The following is a 19,832-nucleotide window of genomic DNA, read 5'->3' on the forward strand; positions in this document are numbered from 1 at the left end:
CGCTCCAAAACTTTAATGATATATGTGACATGATATATATATATATATATATCTATAGGATGTCATGAAAGCATGTAAGAGTGACTGTTTTCATGTAGACTTTAAGAAAGTGCCTCTCTTAATTTAATATCTTCAGATTTTTCTTAATATAAAAATCAGAAATGGAGTGATACGCTAGTTCCTATATATATGGCCTTTTTCATTTAGACTTTTAGAAAATTATAGCGCCTCTCTAGATAAAATATCTTGAGATTTTAATCAATATAAAAATAAGAAATGGTATGATTTTCAATGAGACAACTCTCCATATCAGAAACCAGATGGTGTAAAAGTTAAACAACTATAGGTCATTGTATGGCCTTCAACAATGAGCAAAATCCGTACCCCATAGTAAGCTGGAAAAGGCATTAATTGAAATAAACGGTGGACCAGGTTATATTAAGCTCTTCTCTGTTTCCTATTTGATTATTGGTAAACAAGGATAGATGTGTGCTTAATAAATTTCTTATACATACACCTGTCCTAAGTCAGGAATCTGATGTTCAGTAGTTGTCGTTTGTTGATGTGGTTCATAAGTGTTTCTCGTTTCTCGTTTTTTATATAGATTAGACCGTTGGTTTTCCCGTTTGAATGGTTTAACACTAGTAATTTTTGGGGCCCTTTATAGCTTACTGTTAGGTGTGAGCCAAGGCTCCGTGTTGAAGACCATACTGTGACCTATAATGGTTTACTTTTATAAATTTTGACTTGGATGGAGAGTTGTCTCATTGGCACTCATACCACATCTTCTTATATCTATGTTAGAATTATTGAAAAATTCAGCTTTATATTTATCTTAAAATGAATATAAAACAGATTAACCATCTTATAAGGTCAGTCTAGTATTATAGATTGCTCAACTCTTAGAAATGGGACAAAATTAACTAAATAGCATATATACAATATTGTGTATCTTTTTCAGTTATTCTGGTACCCTGTAAAATATGACTGATAGTACCAGTCATGAAGAAAAGAGTTCTGTGAAGGATAAACTTGATGAAAAAGGAGTAGAAATATTAGAAAAGGGACCAAGTTTTGAACTAAGTTCTGAAATGGAAAGTTTAGAAGTGGGGTCCAGTGACCAAAGTTTGGAAGCCCAATCAACTGTAAGGAAAAGCACAGGTGATATAAAAGTGACATATTATTTGAGAGATATTCAACCTAAGATGGTGAATGCTTGGACAAAGTTGTTTAAAAATCATGAAAACAGGGTCAAGGTAAGTTCATAAGGTCATGTAAAGGTCAACATCAAATAAGAAGAAGGCTGCAGTAGTGAAAAGCAATATATGTTGACAAAACATATCCTGCATACCTCATATAATTACATTTTATTTACACTGTTTGATCTGCATGTGTTTTTTAAAAGTTTTGAAGGAAATATGGCCTCCATAGTAAGATCTTCAATATACCAAAGGTTTTTATAGATTTTTTATAATATTTGCATTTTGAAAGGTCAAAAGTTCTGAAATTTATAAAGATTCTCTTGGAGATATAGAACATGGTCATTGAAACACCAGATTATTGCTATAATTGCTATTGACCAGATGCAATAACTGCATTTCATACATGTATATAAAAATAAGAAGATGTGATATGATTGCCAATGAGACAACTCTCCACAAGAGACCAAATGACACAGAAATTAACAACTATAGGTCACCATACAGCCTTTAACATTAGTAAAACCCATACCACAAAGTCAGCTATAAAAGGCCAGAAATGACAAATGTAAAACAATTCAAACGAGAAAACAAACGGCCTGATTTTAACTATTTTCTCTGTATAATACAACCCAATCCACCAATTCTCCTTGTGTAGCACTTGCTAGGCTGGATTATAATTGATATTGTTGTTTATTCATTGCTGTTCAATTTGTATCTGAAACTCCCATGAACCAGTGACTATTTTTCAATGAAACTTATAGATGATTTTTAGTATGCTTTGGCTCACTTTAACTGAAGATCTGTGTTAGCTATTGCAGAATATTGCCATCACTTGCTACACAGCAGTTGATTTTTAATCTTCTCTGAAAGCACATAGGGGGAGCAAAACTTAAATAGTAGGAGAGCATAATGTTTTTCAGTCTGTGGGTCTGTCTGTCTGTTATTTTTTCCCTGTTTCGGGTAACCTGTTGGGTTAAGGAAAAACCATACAAAAAGCAGAAATGTTCTTACCAGTATAATTGGTTTGGAAATGATTGTTTCTTAAATGTTTGTCTAGGAAGACTGGTATAACATTTAGCTTTCCTCGTAGTATTTCTAAATTATACTAAAGTTGTAAAGAATTCTATAATTTCATTGATTTTATTGATTAAATCCTGCCACCAAAAAAGTCATAATTGCAATGCATTACAATGAATTTCAGATTTCATCAGGAGATATTTTCAGAGGGGCACCTGAAGCAGATGCTTTGGTAATATATATATTTTGTTTTTAACTTAATTAATGCTTGAAATGACAGTTGAGGCTATTTAACACTGGTTAGATTCAAATAGTTGTTACATATCAAAAGATTTGTTAATTGTCCTATTGGCCTAGGATGTTTAATAATAATGATAGTAATAATGATATTCTCTATTTAAAGAGCATAACCCAATTATTTTTCCCTTAGCTTCTTTTAGGCCCTCATAAAATAAGTGCAAAATAAAATAGTACATACAAATAAACAAGCAGTATATATATACATAAGATTCATATCATACATAGTATTCATGTTAACTACCGGTAACGATCTATCTCTGTACATTTTTTTGCTGTATGGCTTGACGGAGATGTTTGAAACATTTAGATTTAAATAAACAAAAAGATGTTGATGATTTTATGTTCCTTGGTAAGCTATTCAATCGAATTGCTGAACTGTAAGGAAAATATTTTTTTTTATGATATTTGTTTTTAGACGAACTACTGCAAAATTTTTTTTTAGACAGATCTTAAATCGTTTTATCATATACAAATCTATATACTAGAAAAAAAGTAAAATAACAAAAATACCAAACTCCAAGGCAAATTCAGAACGAAAAGTCCCTTATCAAATGGCAAAATCAAAAGCTCAAACACATCAAATGGCAAAATCAAAAGCTCAAACACATTAAATGGCAAAATCAAAAGCTCAAACACATCAAATGAATGGAAAACAACTGTCATATTCCTGACATGGTACAGGCATTTCCTTAAGTAGAAAATGGTGTATTAATCCAGGTTTTAGAATTAGTTTATGATATGAAATTTTGTCTTGGAAACTAACCAATTTAATCTGTCAAAAAGTTATCTCGATGGTGTGAAGCAAGGGCTTCTTAAATTTTAGTACAAAACAACTAGAGGAGAACACATGTAATATTTGTTTATGTTAATGTTAATAGTATGGAAGTTTTGTTTAGCCTAATACATATTCAAGTTATCTATGATTCAATATTATATACAAGCAAAAAATACACAAAACATTATTATAACATAGAAAACTAAAAATTGAGCATCATGAACCCCAACAAAAACAGAGTTTAAACTGAAGTGCTCTGGATAGGTGCATAATGAATGGCAATTGGTAGGTCTCGGGTTGGATCCCTTGCTTGGTCATCTAAAAGACTTCAGCATTTTGATCTTGTACAATACTGCAAGATGATATACATATCTCTACCGTGTTATATAGATATAGGAAGATGTGGTATGAGTGCCAACGAGACAACTCTCCATCCAAGTAACAATTTATAAAAGTAAACCATTATAGGTCAAGGTACGGCCTTCAACACGGAGCATTGGCTCACACCGAACAGCAAGCTATAAAGGGTCCCAAAAATTACTAGTGTAAAACCATTCAAACGAGAAAACCAACGGTCTAATCTATATAAAAACGAGAAACATGTATGAACTACATAAACAGACGACAACTACTGTATATCAGATTCCTGACTTAGGACAGGTGCAAACATTTGCAGCGGGATTAAACGTTTTAATGGTACCTAACCTTCTCCCTTTTCTGAAACAATAGTCCAGAATGGTCATATAATATTTGCCAATGGACATGATGGACATTAAGCCTTAATCAGTCAATACAAGAATGTATACTCTTTCATTTTGAAATTTACCAAATTTGAAACTGTTTGCTTATTCTTTACACACAAACAGCTTTATTTATATCCCCTAAAAACCTTAATTTGAGAAATGCCAAATTTTTGATAATGATGATCAAAGATAAAATTGTCAGGTTAACTTGATAAGCTACATGCCATACCAAACTGGTTGTTATACAGATAAATAAAAGTAATATTTAGTTTGATTTGTTTATACTAAAAATTTAAATAATCATGAATTAAAATTAATGCATTTATTACTTAAATTTGTTTACCTGACTTAATAATGTGAAATCTGATTAATGCTATTGCAACAATTTTATAGAGGAAAATCACTACTGAAATTATGAATGCATGTTTTTATTATTGCAAATTTGATACTGCTGCATGTTTTTTGTGGCTACCTGATTTAAAAAAAAACCTTAGATAGGTCGATCTACCGCATATATAAGACCAGGCCAATAATTTTTTGAAAAAAGATATTGCCTTATCCACAGAAATTTACTGTAATAAAAATATCCCTATAATTTCTGAATTTACAGTAATCATGATAACAATTAAGTAAAATGTAATTGTTTGAATTATTGGTATACTATTTCTTTTTTACTCTGAAATATGTGAAATAAGGACGTGATTTTGCCATCACATTGCTGAGCTAATATTTGTGGCCCAATAATGGCTTTTATCATATTTTGTTGTCTGTCATTTTATATGGCCTAATAAGGGGGGAGAGTTATCTCATCAGCAATCATACCGAACCTACTTATTTTTAAATCTATCATGTTTTGTTGGGCCACACTTAAAAATATTTTGGTTTGCCCAAACCCTACCCAAAGGTAGAGACAGTGGGTAGGTAGGTAGGCATTTTTTTTTTTTTTCGGCAAAAAGAAATTGAAGTGACAGATGTTTTTTAGTCTTCATGCCTAACTGATTAAAAAAAACCTTTTTCACATCAGGACAATAAAAGATTTTGAGTAAGCAGCTATTTTCTGGGTAGGTTGGGTATTCTTTTTTATGGCCTTGTTTGTCAGTTTTTGTGGCCTAATAATGGCTTTTTATAATTTCCAGGTATCACCAGCAAATAGTTTTGGCTTTATGGATGGCGGTATAGATATGGTCTATACTAATATGTTTGGTTGGCAAATGTAAGTTTCTGTATTTATATACTAGTTTATTTTCTTTTAATATTTTTCTGACTAAAAGCCATTAAATCTCTACACATTCAATATAAAAATAGGTACGATTGCCAAAGAGACAACTATCCACAAGAGTTCAAATGAAATGGATATACCGGTTGGTATGCAATTTAAGGCCACCATACAGCATGAGAAAAAATCCATACCATATAGTTGGCTATAAGAGGCCCCCGACATGAAAATGTGAAACAAATCAAACAAGAAAACTAATGGCCTAATTTATAACAAACAATTTACGAAACCATGTTTATATTAAGGATCTTGTTTTAAACAATGTCAACATACTTTGAGATGAAGAACAGCAATTAAACCACTGTTCGTTTGCTTTTTGTGTGTTTTTTTGCTGTGCAAGTACTGATTTTGTGTCATGGATGGATACCCATATCCATTGTTTTTCTATTATAGTTTAGGTAGGGAAAATTGCAGCAAATCTCTTAATCAATATCCTTTTTATTGATTCTTCAAACTGTTAATATTGCTGTTTTGGATTTCTGATGAAGACGCTTCAATTAAATTAGTTAAAGGAGATTAGTCAGAAACATAATGCAAAATTAACCATTTAGGAATTGAAGAGGGCATTGTAGTCGCACCTTCCGTACATAGTATAACCATTATCACACACCCTCAATCAGCACCTGCTATCGCCTATATGATCTCTGTTTAGATACAGTCTTACCTTCCTCATATAGTATTATCATTATCACATACCCTAGATCACGTACCTGGTATCCCCTATATCATATGTTTAGAATATCTCAAGATTTGTAATGTTACAATCCATGAGTACCAATCAATATCAGCCCTCAGGCCTTAAGCTCTCTGTCAGATATATGTTTCTTTGTTAGATGCAGCATGTCTTTATACAAAATGCTCTTTATCATATTAAAGTATTCTCTATATTTAAAAAATTTAGTAAATGGACAAGAAGCTGTATTTTTATAAGCCCGTTTACAGACGTATTATGGTATACCGTTGTCCGTCTGTCCGCCCCTCAGTCCGTCGTCAACATGTCAACTCAAAAACGCTTCGACCAATTTGCATAAAACTTTGGTGAATTGTTTATATCTATTGACGTGAGCTCCCTTTCGTTTTTTATAAATTTCAGATTATACGTTTCTGAGTTGTGGGGTTTTATTCATTAAAAAAAAAGTTTTTTTCTAGTTTTCGGACAATAACTCAAAAATGCTTTCACCAATTTGCAAGAAACTTTGGTGAAATCTTTTTATCTATTGACATGAGCTCCCTTTCGATTTTTATAAATTTTAGATTTTACGTTTCTGCGTTATGGGGTTTTATTCATTGAAAATGGGGGGATTGTCCAGTTTTGGGACAATAACTCAAAAAATTTATGCTTTCAGCAGTTCTCATGAAACTTTGGTGCATTTTTTATATCTATATACTTAATCTCTCTTTGATTTTTAAAAACTTTAGATTTTACATTCATAAAAAATGGGTGATTTTTCAGTTTTCGGACAATACCTTTAAAGTGCTTTGAGCAGTTTTCATTAAACTTTGGTGACTGGTTTATATCTATTAAGATAACCTCCCTTTAGTTTTTCACAAATTTCTGATATGACATTGAGAAGTTATTGAATTTTATTCTAAGAAAATGCGACGGGGTTTCATGCACTCATGGTGCAGCTGTTTATTAATTCTGTTTTTCCAAATTTAATGTAACCAGCTGCCTTCTTTCTATTTTTTTTAAGGCAAGAAAGACTTCAGAAAGTGATACGAGAGGACTATAATGGTGAAAATGTTGTAGTAGGTATTAATATTGACTTGTAATATACGAGAGGACTATAATGGTGAAAATGTTGTAGTAGGTATTAATATTGACTTGTAATATACGAGAGGACTATAATGGTGAAAATGTTGTAGTAGGTATTAATATTGACTTGTAATATACGAGAGGACTATAATGGTGAAAATGTTGTAGTAGGTACTAATATTGACTTGTAATATACGAGAGGACTATAATGGTGAAAATGTTGTAGTAGGTACTAATATTGACTTGTAATATACGAGAGGACTATAATGGTGAAAATGTTGTAGTAGGTATTAATATTGACTTGTAATATACGAGAGGACTATAATGGTGAAAATGTTGTAGTAGGTACTAATATTGACTTGTAATATACGAGAGGACTATAATGGTGAAAATGTTGTAGTAGGTACTAATATTGACTTGTAATATACGAGAGGACTATAATGGTGAAAATGTTGTAGTAGGTACTAATATTGACTTGTAATATACGAGAGGACTATAATGGTGAAAATGTTGTAGTAGGTACTAATATTGACTTGTAATATACGAGAGGACTATAATGGTGAAAATGTTGTAGTAGGTACTAATATTGACTTGTAATATACGAGAGGACTATAATGGTGAAAATGTTGTAGTAGGTACTAATATTGACTTGTAATATACGAGAGGACTATAATGGTGAAAATGTTGTAGTAGGTATTAATATTGACTTGTAATATACGAGAGGACTATAATGGTGAAAATGTTGTAGTAGGTATTAATATTGACTAATAATATATAAAAAATATATATTTATATGTGAAGTCCGATCATCATTTGTAAGTTTTAACAATATGTTGGCATGGGAGTAAATGAGATTATGGGATGTAGGAATATATATATATCAATGAGAACAAACTGAACAACACAATAAAACTTGAAAAGATATCTTTGAGGTCAACATACTATCCGAAAGAAGTGCCTGTACCTTTTATAGGCTCTAAAAGTTTTAAGTTTTACTATCTTAAAGAGGTGACTGTAATTTTATAGGCTCTAAAAGGTTTAAGTCATACTATCTTAAGGAGGTGCTCATACCTTTTATAGGCTCTAAAAGGTTTAAGTCATACTGTCTTTAAGATGTTTCAGTACCTTTTAAAGGTTCTAAACGGTTTTAGTTATACTATCTTAAAGAGATGCCTGTACCTTTTATCGGCTTTCAAAGATTTCAATCATACTATCTTAAAGAGGTGCTTGTACCTTTTATAGACTCTAAAAGGTTTAAGTCATACTATCTTAAAGATTTGATTTTGATTTGATTTTTGGTGTTTTAACGCCACTTTTAAGCACCGCTTTTGGGCTATTTCGTGGCGGCCAGTTTTTATTGGTGGAGGAAGCCGGAGTGCCCGGAGAAAACCACCGACCTTCGATAGGAAAACTGACAATCCTAGTCAATTAAGATTGGAGTCGAGTGCACCCGCACGAGCGGGGTTCGAACTCACAACCTCAGTGTTGACTGGCTAGTGATTACAGTAGTAACTACTTAGACCACTCGGCCACCGAGGCCCCCTATCTTAAAGAGGTGCTCATACCTTTTATAGACTCTAAAAAGATAAAGAATCAAACAGTTTCTGATTGGATTCCTGATAGGCAAAAGGCTCATAAGTATGTGGTTTATTTAAGCAAGTTTTTAGCACACTTTGTTTACTTGGGCCAATTTGAGCTATAAAATAATTATTGTTGTTATTTAGAAATTGACATCCGTCCTTCATTAAAGGTCATCTCCATCCATCTGTTACTTTATGTATTTTATACTAATTTTTGTTACTTATAGGGAAATGCCATTATAATCCCAGCTTATAGTGAAGAGCCGAATGAAGAAAAAATTGAAAATATGAAGAAATTCAATTTATGTGGTGGAAGGCCAATAAAATTTCTAATTTCTGCTCCAACAATGAGAGTTCCAAAAGATGTGAATGATACAGCTAATGCTTTCCTGGCATTTAGAGCTATAATCATAGCTGGTATGCTTTTTGTCTCGCCTTGACTGAGTCAAAAAGGGAGACATAGGTATGCTGTTTCCGGCGTCGGCTACAGCGGCGGCAGCGTCAACAATGTATTATTTTGTGATTAGGTCTAGTTTATGGTGAACCGCTAGTGGAAGGTCAATGATATTTGGTATGCAGTTGTATAAGCATTGGCACATCTCATTACCATGGAGATTATTTGGCCCTGCCCCCTCAGTCATGGTCTATTGACTTTGAAACTTTGCTTAGTTTCCATGTATTAGTTTGTGATTGGGTCAGTTTCTGGGGAACCACTAGTGGTAGTTCAATGATATTTGGTATGCAGTTGTATAAGTATTTGCATATCTCATTTCCATGGAGATTATTTGGCCATGCCCCCTTAGTCATGGTCTTTTGACTTTGAAAGTTTTTATTAGTTTTCATGTATAGTTTGTGATTAGGTCAGTTTAAGGGGAACTGATAGTGGAAGGTCAATGATAATTGGTATGCAGTTGTATGAGCATTAGCACATCTCATTTCCATAGAGTATATTTGGTCCTTACCCCTCAGTCATGGTCTATTGACTTTGAAACTTTTGCTTAGTTTATATGTATTAGTTTGTGATTAGGTCAATTTAAGATGAACCACTTATGTTAAGTCATTGATATTTGGTATGCAAATGTATTGGCATTTGCAAGTTTCATTTCCACGGAGATTATATAACCCCACCCCCTCATTATGGTTCATTGACTTTGAAACTTTTGCATAGTTTACAAGTTAATGTTTGTGTTTAGGTTTGTTTAAAGGGAACGATTTATGAAAAAATCAATGGTATTTGGTATGCAGTTGTATTAGCATTGGCACATCTGATTTCCAGGGAGATTGTTTAGCCCTGCACCTTCAGTCATGGTTCATTGACTTTAAATATTTGCATAACTTACATGTTAAAGTATTGCTATTTTAATTTCAACATTTGCATTATCAAAATAACAAATAGGCGAGACATACCTCTGTGTTAACAGTTTATTAAAATAATACCGGTTTTTCATTAAAACATACAAGTACCAGTCAGAAAGATTGTTTCTCTTAAGGTGGTACCAAACACCTTCACTAAAATTAATTTTGCTCAATTTATTTTCATAAAATTTTGACAAAATATTTACTTTGACCCTTTGGCAAAAATATAAAAATTTCCAAAAACTTGAACCACACACTTTATTGGAAAAATTTCATTGGATATATAGCAGTTTGACAAACACTAATTTTGATCATTGAGAAGCTTAATATTTCCTTAACAATAGAATGTGATTAAAACGTTCAGTTGATTTTTACAGAGTTATCTCCCTGTAGTGTTATGTACCACCTTAAACAAAAAATATTTATTAAATGAAATTTTACCTCCTTGGTAAACTGATAGAAGTGTTGCCATGAAAAGCATTGACTGCAATTTGTACAGAAAGGTTTATTGATGCTGAATCAAATACTGCATATGGAATTAAAACCTTATTTATAATGTGGTAACTTATAATGAGAGGGAGATCCTTGTTGATTTTGAGGCTTGATACTCCAAAGGTTAGGGTCTTGGGTACTTAAAATATTCCACAATTTTGCAGAAAAGTGGTTTCTTGATGCTAAATAAAACACTTCATATGGGATCGAAATCTTACTTGGATATATATGGTCACGTATAATGGGAGAAATACCAGTAGTGATTTTTAGGTCACTATATCTAAGGTCAAGGTCATACTAACTGATAATAGAGTTGTACAATTTTTCTGTCTAAAATTAGAACAGAAAAAAATCATTCCTTAAAGTAAACAGAATAAAGTTTGCCATCAGGTCACTAAAAGGGGTTTCCCTTTATATGCAGGCATTGGGTGTGTAAGCGTGCTCACGAGATGTTCTTTTATTTTGATTTGTAAAGTGGAAACAATTTTCATATCTCCTAGAAAGTCACTTCCTGTTTGATGACACTTTTAATTTTTATGATACTCTTTGAGCACGGCAATTTTCCTCAGTGTCTGTGTGTGAACTTTGCATGACATTGCTTGTAAGTTCTTGTTAAAAGTTGGCTTGTTTGTAATTGCAGTTCAGAAACACAACAGAGACCCAGAAAATCAACCAATCAGAAGTGTCCTTTGTCCAGGTCTTGGAACTGCTGTTGGTAAAATGCCATTTGACAGATGTGCTTTCCAGGTTTGTAATTAATACTTCATGATTGATTTTACATATGCACATGTAAATGTTCTTATAACATAAGTCAGACAGCTACAAGTTCTCTAGTGGAAATGAGGACATTGAATTGTGTTCCTGAATATGCATGAAATATTTGCCACTGGATATTAAGCATCCATCAGTCAATAGTAATCCTCTTCCAGTTATTATAGTTTCAAATTGATGGATTTAAAAAAATCAAATGTATAATTGTTTGTCCTTTAGTCCTTATAGCAAAAGCTTTGGAAAGTCAAAGACACCTATAAAATTTTTAAGAAACAAAATCTCAACAGAGAGTTACAGTAGATGGGAGCTGTTCCACATACTGTTTACAATTGGCATTTTAAACCAGCTAATAATTGAAAAATTATGTATTTTACTATTTTAAGAAATATTATGAAAGGAATTTTCTTTTAAAACATGTACATTTAAATATGGTATTGTCAGGTCATTAAAGATGGCATATTTTGGTATTGATATTGATTTACTCATAGGGTTCTTGGCATCGGAAATAAACACATGTATTCTAAAACCAGTGGTTGGCATGATACAGGTTATGTTCTTCTCATATATTTTATGATGGTATGATACTAAACCCCTTACTGAAGGGATTGTGCTTGATTTTCATATGATACAGTCATAATCTTTCAATTAGTTTAATTGAGGTCTGGAGATGGCATGTCAGTAACTGCTGTTGTTAATTTATGTATCATTGTCATTTTTCTTAGTTTCTTTTGTTATCTATTCTGACATTGGACTCAGACTTCTTTTTAACTGAGTTTTACTGTGCGTATTGCTGTGTGTTTGTTTTTATGCCCCACCTAGGGGCATTATGTTTTTTCGGTCTGTGCGTCTGTTCGTCCGTCCGTCCCGCTTCAGGTTAAAGTTTTTGGTCAAGGTAGTTTTTGATGAAGCTGAAGTCCAATCAACTTGAAACTAAGTACACATGTTTCCTATGATATTATCTTTCTAATTTTAATGTAAAATTAGAGTTTTGACCCCAATTTCACGGTCCACTGAACATAGAAAATGATAGTGCGAGTGGGGCATCCGTGTACTAGGGACACATTCTTGTTTCTACATTGGCTAGAGGTATAGGGGGAGGGTTGAGATCTCACAAAACATGTTTGACCCCGCCACATTTTTGCACCTGTCACAAGTCAGGAGCCTCTGGCCTATGTACGTCTTATATGATTTTTAATTTTAGTTCATTTATATGTTTTGGAGTTTAGTATGACGTCCATTTTCACTGAACTAGTACACATTTTTGTTTAGGGGCCAGTTGAAGCACGCCTCCTGGTGCGGGATTTTCTCGCTGTGTTGAAGACCCATTGGTGGCCTTCGGCTGTTTTATGCTCTTTGGTCGGGTTGTTGTCTCTTTGACACATTTCCCATTTCCATTTTCAATTTTATTGGTAAAAATTGGTTAAAAAAAGTATTTTCTCCAAACAAGTTTATAGATATTTCTTAAAAAATTGATGTTATGAAAATTCAGAATAATATAACATGACACTAAATCAAAGAAGTAGGTCCTTCAGAGTGGGTCAACTGAGATATAAACGAAGTAGTTCCTTGAGAGTGGATCAACTGAGATTAGACAAAGTAGGTCCTTCAGAGTGGGTTAACTGAGATATAGACGAAATGGGTCAACTCAGATATAGATGAAGTAGGTCCTTCAAAGTGGGTCAATTAAGATGAGACGAAGTATGTCCTTCAGAGTGAGTCAATTGAGATATAGACAAATTAGGTCCCTGAGATTGGGTCAACTTAGATATAGACAAATATGTCCTTTAGGGCGGGTCAGCTGAGATATAGACCAAGTATTTCCTTTAGAGTGGGTCAAAAAAGATTGATTGATTGGTGATTGCTTAACGCCACATCAGCACAAAAAGGCCATATCGCGGCGAGGGTAAAAAAAGAGAGGTGAAAGATACCAAAGAGACATTCAAACTCATAAGTCGAAAGTAAACTGCCAATGCCATGGCTAAAAAAAGAAAAAGACCAACAGACAAACAATAGTACACAAAACACAACATAGAAAACTAAAGACTGAGCAACATGAACCCCACCAAAAACTGGGGGTGATCTCAGGTGCTCCGGAAGGGTAAGCAGATCCTGCTCCACATTTGGCATCCGTCGTGTTGCTCATGTAAGTACAAACCCGGTAATAAATCTAATTTGGTAGGTCAACTGAGATATAGACGAAGTATGTCCTTTAGAGAGAGTCAACTGAGATAAAGACCAAGTATGTCCTTTAGAGAGTGTCAACTGAGAAATAGACCAAGTAGATCCTGTAGAGTGGGTCAACTGAGATATAGGTGAAGTAGATCCTGTAGAGTGGGTCAACTGAGAAATAGACCAAGTAGATCCTGTAGAGTGGGTCAACTGAGATATAGGTGAAGTAGATCCTGTAGAGTGGGTCAACTGAGAAATAGACCAAGTAGATCCTGTAGAGTGGGTCAACTGAGATATAGGTGAAGTAGATCCTGTAGAGTGGGTCAACTGAGATATAGGTGAAGTAGATCCTGTAGAGTGGGTCAACTGAGATATAGGTGAAGTAGATCCTGTAGAGTGGGTCAACTGAGATATAGGTGAAGTAGATCCTGTAGAGTGGGTCAACTGAGATATAGAGCAGGAAATTGGACTGTTACTGATTAAAATGGATAGTAACATGTGTAATATTTTACAGATAATTTATAGTTCTCTATAGCTAGTTAACTGGAAGACATTAAAAAAATGAAAACAACATGTTATAAATTTCCTGCCTCGGAAGCGCTTTTCTTTAACATGTTATTATCCTGAATATGCTTGTAATACTTGCCACTGGATATTAAATAGTCATCAGTCATTTAATCCTCTGTCAATTATTATAGTTTGATGGACCAATGAGGATGAAATGTGATTTAAAGATTTTCCCAAATAGCTGGTCATCTCCCTTTTTCCATTTAACAGCAATGACCTTTCATCTTTTTTTTAGACAAGATTAGAAATCTTGTCCTGTATCATTGTATTTATATCTAATAACAAATTTTCTATTTTACAGATGTTGGAAGCATTTGAAATACATGATCTAAAGATAAAAGACTCATTATTAAATCCTCCTAACCTGTGGATAGTAACCAACCATAATGATTTTATGGAAGATGTAAGTTACCATGGCAATAGTACAAAAATTTACGGTACCAATTTTACTGCAAAAGATAGGCATTTCAACGAGAAAGGATTCAGCATGCTCCAGGCTAAAAAACTTGAAAATCAAAAACTTATTAAAAATGAGGATCTAACAAAACCAAAGAAGACTATAAATATACCATAAACAACCTATTGCTGTTATAATACAAATTCTCCTTCTGTTGAAAAGTGGGTTACAATATTTCTTCATAGAAGTAAGCTCAATTTTAGATTTTCATTTGAGTCTTAGCAAGCATATTAAAATAAAACAAATTAAGCTATCATAGTAAATCAAGGGAAAACTATTTGTGTCTCCCTTATGTTTTTTTTTTCAAGTTTAAAAACCTGTGAACAGTTTGGACACCAATGGCATAGTCCACTGGAAGCTACCAGTAATAGTCATAATGTTCTAGTAATGCATGTCTAAGTCATCCAAATTCAGAATAAGAAGGAGAAATTAAAATAAAGTAATTATGAAAAAAGAGAGCAATCCAAACTAATCGAATGGCATCTACAGGGCAACATGTAGTCTTTACAGGGCAACATATAGTCTTTACAGGGTAACATATAGTCTTTACAGGGTAACATATAGTCTTTACAGGGTAACATATAGTCTTTACAGGGCAACATATAGTCTTCAATAACAGATTGATTGATTGTTTGTGTTTAACACCATTTTCAGCATTATTGGTTATACAGTGATGGTCAGTCTTTATTGATGGAGGAAGCCAGAGTGCCAGGAGGGAATCTAACAATCCTAGTCAATTAAGGTTGGAGTCAGAGGCACCTACCACGTGCTGAACTCGCAACCTCAGTGTTGATAGACTTGTGATGCAGTAGAAGAACCACTAAGACTACTGGGCCATCAAGGCCCCTTAAACAAATAGATTTTTTTACAATGTGTTAAGCTCTAATTTGTCCCAAGTTAAAAAAAAATTGTGAATAAATTAAATACTGTAAATTCAGAAATTATTGCGAGGTTTTTATTAAGGCTAATAATATGACTGGGTAAATATAGCAATAATAAGAACTCACATTTTGATATCTGATACTTATAGCTGTATGCAGATTTCCCTGAAATCGCAATAATTAATTTCGCATTTTTATCCATGTTTTAAAAATTGCAATAATAAATGCATGCAATAATTTCTGAATTCACAGTTGTAAACTTGTATCAAATATCTACTAAGTCTATGAACACCAAATTCTCATTATGTTATTTCTTTTTTACAGTATTGTGAAAAATCAGAAGAGACTACATAAGACTGCCATGAAACTAAAAAGCGTATATCAAATACAATTTTCAAGCTTTTTTGAAACAACTGTTAGCTGTGTTCAGAGATGTCAATGATACCTTGTTTTTTCTGTGTATTGACAATTACTACAACAAACAAATAGAAGTTGGAAAACAGACTCTCCAGACTTTTAGTTGTTGAGTTTTCGAAGAATTATTTATTCTCTATGTTCCAGACAATCACAGCAAATATAGTAGATGTTCTATAGGAGATATAATGTTTATTGTTAAATAATTTATACATTTTTTAATGTTTACAGTTACAGTTTTTTTTTATGATGATTGTTTTATATTAATATAATAATTATTATAGTTTTTATACATGGGTTACACTAAAGACCTGAATGTGGACCTTAAAAGACCTGAATAGACCTGAAGATATACTACTCGATTTATTCAAATTACAATTCCTTTTTTATTATTCAAAGGATTTTCTCCAAGTCCGAATTTTATAAAAGGTAAAGATCCACGTAATAATAAAAATAAAATATTTTAAATAAAATACAAATTTTAGATTCCAAAACTTGGACCTGAACGAAGAAATGAAAAGACCTGAACGGACATGAAATTCTACGATCAGACATATTCAAACTTCACTAACTGTTTTATTTTTCAATGGAATTCCTTCATGTTTAGATTTTGTGAAACAAGAAATTCAATATATTAATAATATTTAAAAAGAAATTATGAAAAATATTATTGTGGTGTCAAAACTCGGACCTGAACGGGAAACTAAATTACCTGAATTCACCTGGAAACTCCGGTTAGATTTATTCATGTTCTATAACTGTTTTAGTTTTCAATCAATAATTTGAATTTTTTTATAGAAAATGTATAATATTTTATTGAAATGATAAAGAATTTTTAGAAAACCATTTTCTTAGTTCCAAAAGTCTGACCTTAACAGGGAAATAAAAAGACTTGAAAAATACGGGTAGATGTATTTAAACTGACAGAATTTTTAAAATTTTTTAATTGATTTTATTCTAAATTAAATTATATTGAAGAGAAAGACTGATTTTATGTATACAGGAAAATTTTTAAGTAATAAATACCTTGTTGATGTTGAAACCTGAACCTGAAGGGAACACAGGTTTGTCCAAGGAAAATTATTCAACTAATTAACGTGTTTAAATTGTATCTATATAAACTTCTAAAAAAATAGGTTTTAAATTGTGATATTTATATATCGAAAATAAAAGTATCATTTGCACATGCATAAACCATGTAATCTAAAGACATGTGTTCGTTGATTGGAATGTATTAATTACATGAACGTGTGCCAGCTGTAATTCACACCTTGTATTAGGTGATAACTGGATCTTTGGTCTAAATAACCATTTCATTTTAATCTTTTAATTGGATTATCAATTAATCTTGTTCACAACCAAAACATTGCTCAGTTACAAATTTTACTATGAACTTTTTCTTTTGATAAATTATTACAAAGTCTATCTTTGGCTGTACTTTTTGTCCTATTTGGTTAATAGCTCTTCATCTTTTAAATAAGCTTTGGATCTTCAAATATTTTGGCCTTGAGCATCACTGAAGAGACATTGATTGTCAAAATACGCATTTGGTGCAGAAAAAAGGGTACCGTTTATGTTCTTATAAAAATGAGAAGATGTGGTTTGATCCCAATGAGACAACTCTCGACAAGAGAGCAAATGACATAGAAGTTAACACCTATAAGGTCACCGTACGGCCTTGAAGAATGTATTTTCAGGTTTATGCATGTCTTTTAATTCTCAGGTCCAAGTCTTGTCACCAAAATAATATTTTTCATTAATGTTTTTTTTTTTTTTTTGGTAAAATATTTAATTTGTACTTTAACAAAATCTAGATTTCAAGGAAATTCTTTGAAAAAAATAAATGAAGTTTGAAAATTATATAAGTTGAATTTCAGGTTCATTCAGGTTTCTAATTCTCCGTTCAGGTCCGAGATTTGGCACCCAAAACATATTTTTCATTATTTAATTTTTGATTTTAACAAAATGTTAATTTTTTCATTTTACAAAATCTAAAGTTGAAAGAATTCCATTGAATATTTAAAAAGTTATTGAAGTTTGAATAAGTCCAACCATATATTTTCAGGTCCATTCAGGTCTTTTCATTTCTCCATTCATGTCCACGTTTTGGCATAAAAAAAATGTTATTTTATTTGAAACATTAAAAATGTGGATCTTTACCTTTAAAGAAATTCTAATTTGAAGAAAATCCGTTGGAAAATGAAACAGAAATTGTAATTTGAATAAATCGAGTCTTACATATTCAGGTCTTTTCAGGTCCACGTTCAGGTCTTTAGTGTAACCCTTTATACATTGATATTTTTCACAAGCAGTAGTTGATCCACTGAAGTCATTGTTTATTATTTTTTTTGTTTGTTTTGTTTAGAGTTGAGCAGAAGGATTGGCAAAGACAAAGGCAATATTTATTTGTATTTTGACATATACTTCCTCAGGTTAAACAGCAAAGTTAGCATGTGATTATGTATACATTTCTTACCCTAAGCTAGCTAAAAATTAAGTGTAAACAAAATATTGAAGGACCTTCAGGTCAAATCAGAAAGGATTTAACGCAGTGGATGGTGCCTAGAAGATTAAAGGCAGGGGATGACCCATAAAAGATCGAAAGCAAGGAATGACCCATAGAAGATCAAAGGCAGGGGATAGCCCCTGACAGATCTGAGGCAGGGGATAGCCCATAGGAGATCTAAGGCAGGGGATTACCCCTAGAAGATCTAAGAGATTTTATGCGAAATCCTGCATTCTAATGCTTTCCATGCAATTAAAACTAATGCCAGAAAAAAATCTTTACTTTTAAACAATAATTTTTGAACAAAAAGTTCTGCATAGCATAGATGTAAATGTATGTACTTCATGTCTAATCCACAGTGTAGGAACTTTCTTACAATGAACGATTCTTAAAGAAAAAAAGGGTCCACTAAAACTCATCGACCAGTGAAAGAATAGCATGGAAATCATGCTATTTGACTTTCTTCTCTTAAAGGGGCACTAGCTGTCAAATTCAAGTTCACCCATTTGACACAAATTCTCATATTTGATTTATAACAATGTAAAACATTTATCCAAACTATTAAAAGTCTAAAATAAACAATTTACAGGGCATGGGCTCGATAATATGTAGCTTCGTTTCGTGTGTATTTTATTCTAGACACCATCTAATTAATTAACTATCGAGTTGACCTCCGATGACCATATAAGCGATATAAACATAAATATAGATATAAATGGATTAAGCGAACTCGTAGAATTGGATTTTTCTAGGTCTGTTTAATTTCATATTATAGATTAAAAATATATGTTTTTCATCGTTTTTACCTGTATAAGAATGATTTTTTGTGGATCGAATCAGTCAATCAAATGATTGACCTTTGTTTCACTTTCAATGTTGACATTCTTTTCCTTTAAATAACTTTACATGCACAATTCATGTGTTATCCATCTCTAGCTAACCCTTACCGAAAAATAAGCCCTGCGGCAAACATTTGCCGCAAGTTTGCAGCAAACATTGCCGCAAGCTTGCAGCAAACATTTGCTGCAAACTTGCCGCAAACATTTTACCATGCAAATGAAGGTTGCGGCAAGCTTGCTGCAAACATAATTATGCAAATTAGATTTGCCGCAAGCTTGCGGCAATAGTTTGCTGCAAGCTTGCGGCAATTGTTTGTTGCAAACTTGCGGCAAACTTGCAGGAACTACACATATACTAATGTCATGTGTGTAGACACATTCAATTTATCTCTTCAAACTACACCGCAACATTTTAAAAAAGAATTCCTGCCTGTATACAAACAGTCATTGAAAGAATTCTTGCAAACTTAAAGATTTAAGGAAATACATATATATATATGCATTTGAGTTTTGAAAAGGGGGCAGGGGTCATTCTCAAATGACATACATATACCTGTATTAAGAAATGAAAAAGGATAAATCTCAAATGTGTATTGGGTATAAAGCTAGGTAATAATTGCATAACAGAATTGAACTTAATTTTAATAAACATGGTACAGTACATCAGTTACAAAATTCAAATTTATAACAGCTAATGTTTTTTCAAACACACATATATATTATATATATAG

At 32.5% G+C, this 19,832-nt stretch overlaps 1 protein-coding gene across 1 annotated transcript; it reads left to right on the plus strand.

Moving 5' to 3' along the window:
• The first annotated feature begins 940 nt into the window (after nt 1-940).
• Nucleotides 941-19,056, plus strand: LOC127726556 (uncharacterized). The gene is made up of 8 exons (XM_052233948.1): nt 941-1,256; nt 2,404-2,451; nt 5,174-5,250; nt 7,008-7,062; nt 8,877-9,066; nt 11,138-11,244; nt 14,306-14,407; nt 15,667-19,056. Exons 1-8 carry the CDS (start codon nt 984-986, stop codon nt 15,694-15,696), a joined length of 882 nt encoding a protein of 293 aa, XP_052089908.1. The 5' UTR covers nt 941-983; the 3' UTR covers nt 15,697-19,056.
• The last annotated feature ends 776 nt before the right edge of the window (nt 19,057-19,832 follow it).

Source organism: Mytilus californianus, unplaced genomic scaffold (assembly GCF_021869535.1).
Source record: "Mytilus californianus isolate M0D057914Y unplaced genomic scaffold, xbMytCali1.0.p SCAF_18, whole genome shotgun sequence".
Taxonomy (NCBI): Eukaryota; Metazoa; Mollusca; class Bivalvia; order Mytilida; family Mytilidae; genus Mytilus; species Mytilus californianus.